A 14342-nucleotide genomic window follows, 5' to 3' on the forward strand; every position below is an offset into this window, starting at 1 on the left:
TGCGATCATAAACGTACACATACGATTTTTTTAATAGAGGAAGTAGGGATGACTACGTTAATTAAAGGGAAATATACTTATAACCGTAAATAAACTACAGGGAGTAAATTTATAAAACAAAAAGCTCGAATTACTTTTTGTTTTTGTTTTTGTTTTTTTAATTACCTAAGTTTCAGTTGTAAGTATTGTAAATGATTACGTGATTATTGATATAAATATGTGGGAGACGCCCATTGAAGTCATATGTGCTGCGGGGACCAATAGGATGAAGGCAGCGGATTTAAAAAGGAGCCGCGCTCGCTGCATCAGATTTTTATACCAAAACAACTTTCTTGTCGGAGAAAACGGAGCAACCGGCGGCGTTTAACGCAACCGACCTGAGTTAACATCAACATTACCGGTGTGTCAAAGTCACTGCTAAATACCAGTAAGTTTATTATACTATATCCGTCGAACACCAAAGCTAGATAGCTTCTTATAGCTAATTCGTGTTTGGTAAACTTTTGAATCGGTATAATTATAAAACAGTAAAATTACACCCCAAAAAAAAAGATTAACATGACCTGGTCAACGGTCAAGTTATGGTTAAAAAAAAAAATTATATGGGAGCTAATTTGAACGAACTTTTGCGAAACTGGTTCTGTGACGTATACCATGTCGTCACAGATCAGTGGTCTCTAAAAAGTTTGATTAATCCCGAGAGGTTTGAGCAACCCTGAAGATCATCCTGGTGGTATTTACAGGAGGACCAGGTCGGCCATCAGTGGCAGTGGTCCTTGCTGTTACTTAAATGTGTAGTATCTTAGGCTGATTCATCTTGCATGAACATAAGGATTTCCCTTATGTTCATGCAATATGTGCATGTATTTGATGGGGGGGGCTTGAGGGGTCCTCCCTTAAGAAAATTGTGTTTTTGCAATTAAAAATGTGCAATTTTATATCTTTTTTTTTTTTTTTTAATTTTTTAGCAATATTATTACCGTATCTGTAAAAAGAAAGAGTTGGTTAAATTGCCAAATTATTTCCGAGGTCGAGACTTGACTTTCACGAAAACATTACAGGCTGCATTCAACAGCAATTGACAAAACTGATCGTGCTTGTTTTAACAGTACAAACAAAGTTATTCAATCTCCTGCCATATGACAAAGAAAAGCTAAAACACTGAATATTTCACATTTCTACTTGAAGCAATGAAGTGATTATAAAAAAAATAAATAAATAGGTAGTTCTGTTTGAATAATTGAACTAACAGTTTCAGACCTAAAACTATTTATGGTGGCTTGGGTGCACTGACGAATGTAGAAGGAATAGAGCTATTACGCCTGTTGATACCATCGCTCTCCTTGCTGTAATGTGTCTGGCGCAGAAGTGTTTCTTCCATGGTGACTGATTGCAATGTGTTGCAGAAGCTAATATCAGCATGTGTTTTCAGATACAATGGCCAACATAATCTTTGCAGACCGTGAAAATGCTTTTCTTCATGCACCAACACTGAAGATGCGACAGCGGCTTCAGTCTGCTCCAGGTTGGGAAATGTCAACTTTTGTGCTCAACTATTGTTTTTCTTCCAACACCAAATTCCTCTCTGTCTGTGAGGAAGTCCACATTAACCTTTTTTTTTTTTTTTTTTTTTTTTTTAATTCCCCCACCAGAGAAACTCCTAGGTTCTCCTATGACTGCCAAAACCCCTCTGCCATCTGGTCGTAAAGCTTTTGGTACTGTCAACAAAAAAATCTCAACCCCTGCTGTCAATACACAAGAGAAGAAACTACTAAAGCCACAGGTTGGAATAATAACATAATGGAGTTTTAAATGTAATATCAGGCTCTTATGGGACCCATTTGCTCTGTAACTCAAATTATATGTGAACTAAGGCTGTGTTTTGTTCCAGGAAACCAAAGTCAAACATGCATCTCAAGCCAAAGTGGAGGAATATCCAGAAATTGAGAAGTTCATCCCTTATGATCCTCTAGGTAACTCATATCTTCAGTTGTAACAGTTCTGGGTTTTTTTGTTGTTGTTGTTTTTTATCCTTCAGGTTCAACCAAACCTTTTTAGTGGGTTTTAAGGCAAAGTTTATAGAATCACGTTTAGTTTGTTTTTGTTTTTTCAGTGTTTTGCCTCATGTTTTTAAGGCGCAACTTTGATATCCTTTTTCCAGAGTTTGAAAAGTACAGCATACCTGAAGACTTGATTCCTCTCAGCGGCTTGGCTCTACCTGGACTGGTCTGTTTCCCACCAGCTCCACAGCTGTGTGAAGACGAGCAGGAAAATCTTGATCCATTCCCAGATCTTTCACCTGTGAAGATCCCAAAACGTTCAGGTATCAAGTTCCCGATCAGGGCTGCAATCACAAATATGGTTAAAGACTGAAAAATGCATTTTTAAGTGTCAGTTTGTTTATACAATGAAGTATTGAGGTAGCTGGTATGGATTAAAACCGATCACATATGCAACTTCATTGCACAACATGTTACATTTCTAGAATAATCTATCGAAACATGATAACCAAATGGGATCATCGGAGTAGGATAATTAATCCAATTAAATAAAGAAATCCACATACTTCATCACATAAAATAAAAGTGGTAAAAAAAAAAAAATCCAGTGTAGACCTAAAACCGTATCCACAGATTTACATTCCAATTTTCTACGATGACAAATTCCATCAGATATTAAAGGTACTCTGTTTCACATTTATATTGGTATGTATCATCATATTGTTGAACTGTGAATGGGTAGATTTGTAGATTTAGACTTTAGGTGGTCACCTTACCTATAATGCACTGGGTTTAGGGGTTTTGTACTTCATATTTTGGGATATCTGCTGCCACCCAGTTACAAAGCTGGTGGATTGTTTCTTACTACATTAAAGTTCATTAAGTTCAATTCAACAGCAACTTGATCTTTCCAGAAATGAACTCCTGATTTACTACGAATAATCCAGCTGTCTAAATCTTCACTGTTTCAGATTACTGATCCCACAATATTTTATAAATTCTGAAATCACAACCTCTGAAACTTTGTTCAGCATTATCACCACTGTATATTAAAACATAGGAACAAATTCTAACTGCAAATGGGGGAAATAACCAGAACAGTTTTGTGGAATAGTCATTCTGAGTTGAATATTATCATGATGTGAATCATGGCCAAATTTGCAAATTAAGACTGATTTCAAAATGGCATGCAGCCCTCATCAGACATGACTAATGTCTAGCAACTGTAATTGTAGCCTTTGAGTCTGGTGCACTGGTTGAAAGCTACCAGTATCATTAACCACAGGTATCATTAACTTTACTGTATCTCCTCTTTTCAGATTACCGTTCGGAGCTGGACGCATTCCTCCAAACACTTGATGAGCTGACCGTTGAGCTTCCTCCAGAATCTGTTACTGACTATTAATACATGTTTTTCTTTGACGTACCTTTTATTTCTTTTTAATAAAGTTGTTTTAGCTGTTCATCTGCTGTCTCATCTATTTGGCACCACTTGATCATTGACAGGCTGTGAAAGCACCAGGGAAGCATATATACTGTATTACTTCCTGCTTTTAGTCCATCAGTAGTCACATGAGGGCTTCTGGCCATTGATTTTGAGATAAGAGTGAACTTTGTTTCAGTTCCTCTTGCAGAACACTCATGAGTGTCTGCTTGAATCTGTAACTCGGTATGTGGGATACATCCTTTTAATAGAAAAATCAATCCGTGCTCTCATCAATTCGCCCGTGACGCTTCACGTGGACTGAAACGCTGATCGGAGCAACTGAAGCGTGTATGCGCTTCTAAGCGCAAGTCGACGTGCGATTTGGATACAGAACAGGTGAGTAACATTGGCGTGTCGACAGTCTGACAAAACGGTGAACAACTAGTAATATTTAGGGGTTGTGGGACAGGAATTAATTTAATATGCCTCTAAACGTGCTTGCAAAATAAGGGTATTGCACTTAGTATGTTTAATGGGATGGTTTTTGTTTTTTTTCCATGACAGAACGATTCGAGCAGAGCGGAGGGAAATGGTTCCTGGTTTATATTTGGGCAGATTATATTCGGGGTGTTGTCTAAATAAAGGGAAGTATCCCTGAGGTCTGTTGCAGAGGAAGCCGAGCAGCATGTACGAGAGCAGATCAGAATATGCTGGATCTGAACCAGCTGTCAGCAATGCCGACGCCCACGGCAGCAGGACGTCCAGACAGGGCACCGTTGTGGAGCGACCGGCGAGATATGGCACGCAGGTCATGCCCAGTGCCTACGAGCGTAGGTCGAGGCTGCAGAGACAGCAAGAGGTCGGTGACGGCTCAGCGCCGGGAGGACTTCAGAAAGAGGCTCCGGAGAGAGCGTCGCTCACACCGGCTATGCGTAAAAAATACCTGAAGGAGTTGCTTTTGAGTAACCCGTCACACAGCGGGTTGAGCAGCGTGCTGTCCTCGCAGACCTACAGCGTGTCCTCTCAGCAGGACGCAGACTGGGCTTTGTCCCCTATGGAGCACGCGTGGATGCTGTTAGCGGTGGAGGGAAACTATGACACCATACTGGAGTTCATCTCCGAGGACCCGTATCTTTTAACCAGGAGGGATTTCATCAGCGGATACTCAGTCCTGCACTGGCTGGCCAAGAGGGGACAGGACGAGACCTTGCTCAAACTTTTGCGGTACGCAGACAGTGCGGGCATCCCTGTGAACGTAAACGTGCGGGGCAGCGGCGGGCTCACCCCGCTGCACGTCGCCAGCATGCACAGCCAGTTTATGGTCATCAAGCTGCTGGTCGGAGCTTTCAGTGCCAACGTCGATGCCATGGACTACAACGGAAAGAGAGCCTGGCAGTATCTGAAGGGAGACGCCCCTCCGGAGATGAAGGAGCTGCTGGGGACCTGGGATGATGAGCACAGCGGCGGATGTGCGCAAAATGGCAACAAGAATGGCAACAACAACTGTGATAGCGCAATGAACTTGGGCGCATGTGACGAGGTCGATGGTGGAAAGACAGAAGTGAACGATTTTGACCGGACTACGAGGGGGAGCAGCTGGGGATTTGGGTCTTTCAGAAAGCTGCTGACCTCCTTTTCGTTTCATGGAAGCAAAACCTGAGTGGTTGTTTCACAAAAGTCTTCAAATATGGGCACTAATTATTTCTGCAATAAGTCATGTTCTCACCAGGTCAGTTTTTCTTGTGATTTCAGTCCTCAAAACAAGTAAAAGATGTCTGACAGTGCAGCGAGGATGTCTTATTTTCCTATTTAAATCAAATTAATGAAACTAGGGCAAGCAGCATTCGTCCAAGTTGTAGGCACCAATTCCTGGTAAATATCTTTTAAACAGGCTCATTTCTACTAGAAGCTCTTGTTTATAGGATTTACTCAGGCACACACAGTTCAGTAAGATGAAGATTAAAAGGGATCACACATTTTTTCCACGAACGTTTTCTTGTCAAATGCTCATTACTTTAACCCTTCCCAGCTTCCAACGCTCCTTCAAACAGCACAATCATGAGGGAGAACTGTTCATGTCCTCCCAAACTGAGGTTGGGGTCACCAAGTACATTGCTAGTGCCTTTTAATATAGTGCTTTCATTGTAGTACTTTATAAAATGAACTACCGACACTTGTGTAAATAATTTTTGCAGTGTCAGCAAACCTACAAAAACGCTGCCGTCTATTTTTCTGGTATAGCTCGGCACATTTCTGCTCGTGTCAACTTAAATATTAGTAATTGCTCACGTGGCAACTTTCCTTTCCCCAGTTCGAGCACTTTAAGTAAACATTTCATTGTTTATCTTTAGGCTTCTTGAATAGTCTTGCATTTTTTTGGCATAGGTAACAAAGCCAGAATTTAAATTCAAGCCAGACTAGAAATAAATACAATCTTCCATGAAACAGTAATTGAGAAGTGTTTGCCGTGTGGTCACAAGCTCAAAACTCTTCAGTCGGTTCTTCTCTGTCTGCCGAGCTGCGTCAGCACGGCCCCTCCTCATCTCATGTTTGGTTTGCCTTGCAAAACACTCAGCCTGGAAATGGACTGTTGAGACACAGTTTGAGGAACAAAACAAAAGAGCGCACAGCAGCATTTCAAGTTTGATCTCAGATCTTTTATTGTCAAACATGAGCATAACCAGAGTATCTGTACAAAACGACTGCTGCTCCAGATAACATGGCTCCCTCCCTCAGGCCCAGCAGCTGGAGGTCCTGGCAGATGTTAGGATGGAGGGAAACTGGGATCCACAGACCCTCGTGCTTACAGGCCGAGCTTGGTCCTCCTCCAGTGTCTCCTCTTGGAATTGTACCTGAAATGAAACAGAAATACAATACAGCAAGTCAGTGAAAAAAAAAAAAGAAGTGAGATTCACATGATGGAAAAACACAAAAACTGTCAAAGCGAGGTGATCTGATTCTGAAAATGTGTCTTCTCTAATTAACAAACAGATGACCGTCCTAGTAAAACAGATTAAAATGTGTTCTCATTGTACTGATGTTTCAACTGGAAACTATGAAGTTATGTAAATAAATTGACCTTTTTCACAGCAGCCATTTTGACACGTATTTTATTGAAAATAAAAATGTTGTGGAGCATCTCTTACTACCGAGGTGTACAAATTTCCTGATTTTCCAGATTTCCTAGAAAGACATTCTGATCATTTCTCCTGAGTTTTGTAAAAAAAAAACAAAAAAAACAGTCGTCTTATTTATTTAATTGTAAACGTAAAGACTGACTTAGTAGTACAACAAACTTGATACTAACAGCACCAGCCAACACGTTCAAACAAGAAAACATTATAATTACGACCGCATTCAAGGGTTCATTTGAAAGCGTGCAAATTCTGGCGACGCTGCTCTAGTTTCAGGGACTCCAACCGATCAATACCGGAGGTAATAAAACATTTCATTTGAGTCATTAATAGGATTGGTGGCGATTTATCGAATTAAAAAGTTTTCCATTCCACTTTAAAAGGCCAGTTTGAACGCTACTGCAGCAACCGTTGGGACTCGCCTGGGACCCAGCGATTAAACAAACAACGCTGATAACGATTGGTCATTCAGGAAAACGCGGCGTATCCGGCTGCGGTGTTCGGCTACAGAGCGTCCTTCATCACCAGCGCGGCGAGCAGGAGTACGAGCTCCACAGCAGAAACATACTCTCAGCAGGGTTAATGACAGCACTCCAATGCAAGGAAGTGCTGCAATTGCAGACCTGCTTTACATGAAATTAAGATTTCCCACTTCCTCCCTGCGTTAAGTCAGCCAGTCAAGACATCTCTGCGCTGATGATGATAACGTCGAGAGCTCAACGATAAAATGCAGGACAATCTGAAGCCAACAAAACAAGACACGCAACTCGCAAGATTCAGACGGCCTCAACACCTTTAAAAAGGAACCTTCATCTCGACCGCACATTAAAGCGTCGCTGTTGAAATTATGTGGTGCTTTTCAGGTGTCATCGCAGAAGTTTGCAGAATTTAGGGGAGTATTTTGTAACTATTTCAGAGCGCCTTGGGCATTTATTTAGTGATGTGATGCACGACGGCGTTTTATTTTGAAAAAAAAAAAAATGGACTGAATACTCTTTTCCAACTTCCTGTCTGGCTGATCCTCCCTGTGTGTAAGCGATCTCTATTTTGCTTTCACAGCTTGTGTTCAAAAGTGACCTGACTTGAAAAGTAATAAACAGGACTTCAGACAGCTGCTGGCAAGCCAATCGTATTCAACACAGACAAGACATTTGAACTGGTCAAATCTATTGGGATGATTAATGCAGTCCGTTTCTAAATTAGCCATCAAACCCAGAGTCTTGTGTGCATCCTACTGATTACGTCTGAAAATTTAAAAATCGGCAATAAAGCTGCAACGTATTGTTTGAGCCAGCACTTTAAGACGAGTGACTTGAGCAAAGAAATGCAAATAGGAGCGAGTTACATCGACTTTTATCATCTTCCGTGCACTTTATATGAATGTATAAAAACAAAAATGCGACTCGTGATGAACTCACCTGATCTTGTTGCCGGTTTTCATCCGGATCCACTGAGGAATGGGCCTGTTCTGTTTCTGCTTCTTCGCGAGGAAGCGCTTGATCCTGAAAGTCTTGTGGGACGACTGGAAAAATAAAATAAAATAAAAGTACCCCGTTAGCACCGTGTCAATACCAAACACAACGTGTCTGCAAAGCTGAAGTAAACAAGCATGTTGCTAACACTTAGGAGGGAAGCTTCAAGCTAACGTGCGCAGCACTACAGAGCGTACCGGCTCGCATTGCTGAACCGATTTAATATGCTCGTATTTCAGTAGTTTACACAACATACAGACTTTTGATGGACTATTAAGATATGTATTCGTCAATAAATGTACCAAAGCGGGTTTTTGTGCCGTTCTGACGTGGATGTTTAAAGATTTTATATTTACCATTTTGTCCACAGTCCTTTCCCCCACCTTGACGATGGTCGAAGAGAAAGAAGGACGTGACGTCAGGACCTTTAACCAATCAGCGTCCACGAAACAGGTTCTCCGTTTTGCAAACAGCGACACCAAGTGGGCAGTTGTTTATTAGACGCATTCACTTCACCGTAAGACCCTTAAAAGATTTTTTTTTTTTTTTTAAATAAATCGAATTGATTTATTTCATTCATGTGAATTTATTACTTAATCATACGTTTTTCACAGGGCTCCCATTCACCCCACGGTGCACTGCTGTTTTAATATTTTCTCAAGCACCCGTAAACCACCAGCACTCTAAATCTGTAAAAGGCTATTCGTTAAATATGGCGATTGACATAAAAAATTAATTGGCAAGAATTTGGTAGGTGATGAACTTTTTTTTTTAAACACAAATGCTCCAACTTCACAGGTATCCGTTTCTTAAAATGCAAAGAATAGCTGGTTTCATAGCCTTCTATAAGTAAACTTAATACCTTTTTGTTTTCTTGGTTTGATTTTGAATGTTTATAGTCACTAAACTACCCCCCCCCCCAAAAAAAAAAACAACAACAACAAAAACATCATCATCATCAAGGTTTCATAAAAGAGCAATAAAGACACCAGCACTTTTTCGAAGGTCACTTTTATTTCCAAACAGAAGTGTTTACTGTGTTAGCATCACCTGCAGTGATTTGTTTTCATGCTGCGTTCAGTTTAGTGCATCACAGATGAATGTCTAACAGGAGGTTCAAATTAGAAAAGGGGAGAAGGCCACAGGTTGATCACTCCAATCATTTGACTTTTGTACCTCAAGTCTGCATGCAGGCTGTCACATGGCAGTCTTGTAAGAAATGGCTATTTCTCCTGTCACTGTATATATGGATAAACAAACCAGACCGGGTAATTATGAATTATGTCCTTTGGTAGATGTTGCACAGATATTTTAGAGCGACAGACCGTAACAAGTTTCTACACATACTGCTGAGCTCCCCCGGCAGAGTGAGACGTCACCTGCATGTGTCCACTTCAAACTTAAAATGGTGAAGCTACGACAAAACACATGTTCAAGAAAGGAAATGTAGAGCTTGGCAAATAGATACATATTGAGTGATAAGTGAATTTATTTTATACCTGCAGAGTGTGATTTAGAAACTAAGACCTGAATGTTTGCAGTTTGTACAACTTTTCTCTGTCAGAGAAGTAAGGTCACTTTGAGTTCACGTGGTCCAACAGAGCTTTGGCTTCACCTAACGTGCCCTACAGCCAAACTCTTTCCAAAAGTTACTGTTACCTCTCCTAAAAAAATAAAACTAAAGAGTGTCACGTTCAGGCACCAAAGAGGCTCCACATCAACACATCTGCCTCTGAGACGGGGAGGGCTGGATGCAAGTGGCCCCCGAGACACCACCCTGCTGCTCTGAGCCTCACAGGCCTGTCTCCTCTCTCCCCACCAAACTTAAAACACCGTTGGGTGGAAATGTGCTCAGTCGTCTCCTTTCTCTGCCACTTTCTTGGTCTCGGTATCTGGTTTCCTGTCGGCAGAGTTGGACTCGGTTCCTCCTCCGGGGACTCTGTTGCGGCTCCTGGCCCCTGGCTGATACAGCTGAATAGCAGGCCGGTCCTGATGCAAAGGAACAGTCCCGTCACACACACACTAATACAGAACTGTAAGAAATAACCAGATGATTTCAGAGCCAAGAGTCATTACCTTGTTACGTAGCCGCTCTCTTTTACTGCTGTCTTCCTTTTTGTTGTCTTTGGCAGATTTCTCTGGCCTCTCCGAGTGAGACGAGTCCCCCATGTTTTCGCCCCTCTTCTCCAAGGCTCTCTCTTTTTTGACCTCCTCCTCCCGCTTCCTGCACGAGTTCTCTCCATCCTTCCGCTCTCTCCTCCTCCGCCGGTCCTCGTCCTGCCGCCTGATGCGATCCTTCTCTCTCTGCCGCCGCTCCTTCTCCCGCTCTCGTTCGCGGTCTCTGTCTCGATCCGCGTCGCGCTCCCTGAACTCCTTCCGCCCGTCTTCGTCGCCTCTGATTGTGAAACACAAGTCCTGTTTAAGAATTCTGCTCAAAGTGAGAAGGGTGACTGCGGAGAAAAGACAGAAGTAACTGACTTCCTTCCTCGATCCTCCTTGTTCTCAATGTTCAGACGCCTCTTATGATCAGCGTTCCCCGCGGATCTGTCCTCTTTATTTGGTTTCTCTGGTTTCTTGGGCTTTTCCTTGGGTTTCTCAGAATCAGCATCGTCGCCTCTGTCTGGTTTCTTCAGGAGCTATGTGACAGAAAACAAAGACAGATTCAAAATGAGATATTGGAAATCACGCCGTTTTAAACTGCTTTGCTCCACTGAGACACACACGCACCTTAATTTTTGGTTCTTCTTTAACTTGGTCCTTGTCTTTATCCAGTGGTTTCTCAAGTCTTTTCATCTTCTCTGCCTCTTTGCGCTTCCTCCTCTCCTCTTCCCTCCACTTACGACGCTCCTCGTCACGCAGTCGCTTGCGCTCGAGTTCCCTCCTCCTTCTCTCCTCTTTCTTTTCCTCACGGATTCTCTGAACGGCATTAAAACAGGATGTGTGAGGTCGGCCTTCATCGTGCAAATTAACATACGATACCTACATACAGTACTAATTCACCTGTTTGTTCTTCAGGAAGTCCAGCAGAGGAGTTGTTTTTTTCGCTTAAAGAAAGAAAAAGATGTTTAAATCCAGCCTCCTGCACTGTGTCTTTTATAAAACATATACAGAGATATTTAAAAAGCACCTCCATAATTTAAGGGACTTCTAACATACCTACGAGTTCCTTTGATTTGGCCTCAAGCTCTTCCAGCAGGGTTTCAGGCGTGGAAGTGAACTTCTCATCGTCTCCGTTGTAATACTCAAGGAACTTCTTGTAATCAGGATCTGAAAGAAATACATAAGATACAGACATGTTAGCTGATTCTGGTGAGACTGCTTCTCTGTATCTAAGTATTTTTAAACTAAAAGAGCATTTTCAGATCAACCTATCGCCTTATGGACAGTTTTCTTTTGATATTAACTGAGAAAACACAAGGAAAGTTGTATCCACCATAAACTGAACCACCATCAAATCTCACTCTTCTATCAAAGTTGCACTGTGGAAGAAGTGATTATATTTACCTTCAGCAATCGTTCCACACTTTGCATCCTTTTTCTTACTCCTCTTCTTGGCAGTCTTTTGAAAAGGTGCAAACTCCACAATGGCAGGATACTCCTGACCTGTTCAAGGAAAACCGTACGCAGACAAGCATGAAGCTCCAGATCCTTTCCGGGAGATCCCTTCAACGTGTACGTTTAACTTCGACTTAATATTTGTCACACCTCTGTTGTCAATGAATACATATCCATCAAATCGGTCTCTGAAGAGGACTATGTCGTCTTGGTTCTTGAAATTGATGTAAGCCCTTGCGAAGAGGTGAGGGTACATGCTGCGAGGACAAAACATCAGTCAGATTAAAAAAAAAAAAAAAAAAAAAAAAATGTTTAGGAGGTAATAACAGCAGGCTCCAGGTCACTTCACCTGGTGTCATTGGAGAAAAACTCCAGGTAGTCCACCTCTGGGAGAGGCTGCAGCTGCTCCTCCAGCTCCTCCTTAGTCAGACTTGGTGGTAATCGTCTGATCACAATCTAGGAAGCGAAAGACGACAATTTAAAACAGAGGAGGACAATCAGACTGGGGGGGGGGGGGGGGGAAGCAGGAAACTGACAACACTACACTACACATGTTGCGTCTGACAAAACACAACTAGTTAAAAAAAACATGCTGCTGTTTAATAAAACTGTCGATACGCATAACCCGACGGTGATAGCAACATTAGCTCCCGCAGCTAGCAGGCTTTACCTTTGTCATGGCCTCCTTCTTTTCCTTCGACTTCTCCGTCTTTTCTCCATCTTCACAGTTTATCTCCAGCTTTTTCTCCTTCGGTCGAGTGTTTTCTTTGTCTTCCTTCATGGTTGAAAAGTATACTGTGAGCCGCAATTGAATCTCATCTCATCCAGCAGACTTGTTTACTTTTTTTTTTTTTATTTTTTTTTTTTAGCAAGTTAGCACTGGCTCGTAGCAGACGAACTAACCGTAACTTCCTCTTTGACGGTTGGACCTGCAGTTTAGTCTTCCCGCCTGACGGGGGCGCTACAGACACAACGGGGCAGCGTCAATTTGATTTCTTACATAAAATATATTTTATTTGTATTTGTTTCCTCTGAGTGTCCCAACTGAAAGGATTTTTTTGTTTTTTTTGTTCGTTAGTTTGTGCAATAACAAAATAATCGCTTTACAAATCGGCAAAATAGAGCTTCCGCTTTTCCCCTTCAAAATAAAAGGCCACAAGTTCCAATCGTCTTAAAAGTACATTTTTATGAAACATAAAATGCATTTTCAAAGTGTAAATAAAACGTGGAAAACAAATGGATTCATCAGAAAAATATTTAATTTATTGATAGATGCGTTCACTTATACATTGAACAATTGGGCACATATTTGTGACACAGTTAAAGACTTGTGGAAATCTTTGCACAATTGGCAAATATCTAGATTAATATAGGTTACATATAGATTTTGGCTCCTTCTATTTTTCATGCAATCTTGCAAAGCAAGCATGTTGAATTTTTTGTCAATAATATCATCATTATGACAAAACACTATTCCTATATATTGTGCCTTTTTACCCAATCCTCTCCATTGTGCAATGCACTGTTATTTTAATGCCCCCCTTTTCTTCAATATTGAAAAACGATCTTGTTATAACTCTCTCAATATAAGTGGTTATTATTCACATCATATTTTGAGTTGTGATTCTGCTAAGAAAGAAAATGTATTCACATCGTACAGCACTGAGTTATTTGTTCTTTTTTTTTCCTGTATGTTACAAATAAAGTTGGAAAAAATACTTAATCACAGTTAATCAAGTGTTCAGATAAATAACCGATTCAATTAAAACTGCAAGCAGTGATATGATGGCCCTCGCACGCTGCACGTCAGGGATCCAGCAGATCAGGGCCGCCGGCTCCCCGACGTGCAGCACAAATTTTTATACTCATAATATGTCTGCTTGTCTTCTGCATATTCCTGCTTGCAGTTTAAATTTTTTTTTCTCGATCTCGCTCCTTATTCTACTTTAAAGAACTTGGCGGCTTCAACATCTTCAAAAACTCATGAAAGTTGGTGCATGTGCAAAGTTTCGTGAAGTTTGGAGCATCGTTGGACCTTAAACTTCAACTTCCTGTGTCACGGCGAAACATCAAACTTGGCTGCATCGCACGGCTATACTATATACTATATACAAAAATACATTTTGGGACACTTTTTGGACGACATACTATATTATGACTTTTTTGAATATTTTGGACAACATACTTTGGATATTTTGGATGACTTTTTTTTTTTTTTTTTATCATTTTTGGGAGTATGACCTTTTTTTGAATTGACATGCATGCCTCAAGTTACTTCTCACTGTGAGGCAACTGCTTTAACCAGTGCACCACTGTGTTGTCCGAAATGTGGGGAAAAAAAAGAAGTCTCTTTTGGGCTATTTTTTAAAATTTTTGTTTGAGTTTTGTATTGTTGTTCACCTTTGGTTTGGTACTAGTATGAATGCATGTACAAACCCAAACCCGTGTGGCTTAACCTTAGAGGGAATTGCCCTCCGTGTACCATATGGCTTACCCGTGAATAGTCTGGTTTATTGAGGAAACCATGCGAACCATGCATAAAACCTGTGCGGGCCTAGATGTGTGCACCAACTTTCATGAGTTTTTGAATATGATAAAGTCTCCAAAAATGCAAAAATGTCTGACATTGCTTTGTTTGACTGCACATGTTATCTTTCAAAAAAAAAAAAAAAAAAAAAAAATGAATTACAGTATCTAGTTAGAAATAAAATCCCATCAATTTCGTATGTGTAATAATCTGACCCCTTGATAATAT

General features: G+C 41.1%; 4 protein-coding genes across 5 annotated transcripts; 2 read left to right on the top strand and 2 right to left on the bottom strand.

Annotated features, from left to right (window-relative positions):
* Positions 1-177: 177 nt before the first annotated feature.
* pttg1 (PTTG1 regulator of sister chromatid separation, securin) lies at positions 178-3465 on the top strand. 2 transcript variants are annotated; one of them, XM_069171295.1, is made up of 6 exons: positions 178-427; positions 1433-1525; positions 1653-1783; positions 1892-1973; positions 2162-2323; positions 3320-3465. In XM_069171295.1, the coding sequence occupies exons 2-6, from the start codon at positions 1438-1440 to the stop codon at positions 3403-3405; spliced, it is 549 nt and encodes a 182-aa protein (XP_069027396.1). In that variant the 5' UTR covers positions 178-427; positions 1433-1437; the 3' UTR covers positions 3406-3465. The 2 variants fall into 2 exon arrangements, with proteins under 2 accessions (XP_069027396.1, XP_069027397.1); XM_069171296.1 differs by having other exon boundaries at positions 178-400.
* Positions 3466-3992: 527 nt separating this feature from the next.
* On the top strand, positions 3993-5846 carry sowahd (sosondowah ankyrin repeat domain family d). The gene has a single exon (XM_069171528.1). The coding sequence runs from the start codon at positions 4112-4114 to the stop codon at positions 5084-5086; it is 975 nt and encodes a 324-aa protein (XP_069027629.1). The 5' UTR covers positions 3993-4111; the 3' UTR covers positions 5087-5846.
* Positions 5847-6061: 215 nt separating this feature from the next.
* On the bottom strand, positions 6062-8477 carry rpl39 (ribosomal protein L39). Its single transcript, XM_069171529.1, has 3 exons — positions 8389-8477; positions 7979-8082; positions 6062-6278 (listed from the first exon to the last, which is right to left on the bottom strand). Exons 1-3 carry the CDS (start codon positions 8389-8391, stop codon positions 6230-6232), a joined length of 156 nt encoding a protein of 51 aa, XP_069027630.1. The 5' UTR covers positions 8392-8477; the 3' UTR covers positions 6062-6229.
* Positions 8478-9027: 550 nt separating this feature from the next.
* On the bottom strand, positions 9028-12526 carry upf3b (UPF3B regulator of nonsense mediated mRNA decay). Its single transcript, XM_069171333.1, has 10 exons — positions 12258-12526; positions 11937-12043; positions 11738-11844; positions 11537-11635; positions 11189-11299; positions 11033-11076; positions 10760-10948; positions 10511-10668; positions 10109-10427; positions 9028-10021 (listed from the first exon to the last, which is right to left on the bottom strand). The coding sequence occupies exons 1-10, from the start codon at positions 12366-12368 to the stop codon at positions 9884-9886; spliced, it is 1383 nt and encodes a 460-aa protein (XP_069027434.1). The 5' UTR covers positions 12369-12526; the 3' UTR covers positions 9028-9883.
* Positions 12527-14342: the final 1816 nt, after the last annotated feature.

The sequence above is a fragment of the Embiotoca jacksoni genome, unplaced genomic scaffold, assembly GCF_022577435.1.
Source record: "Embiotoca jacksoni isolate LCO1_2020_lvr unplaced genomic scaffold, fEmbJac1.0.p SCAF_5, whole genome shotgun sequence".
In the NCBI taxonomy this organism is placed as follows: Eukaryota; Metazoa; Chordata; class Actinopteri; family Embiotocidae; genus Embiotoca; species Embiotoca jacksoni.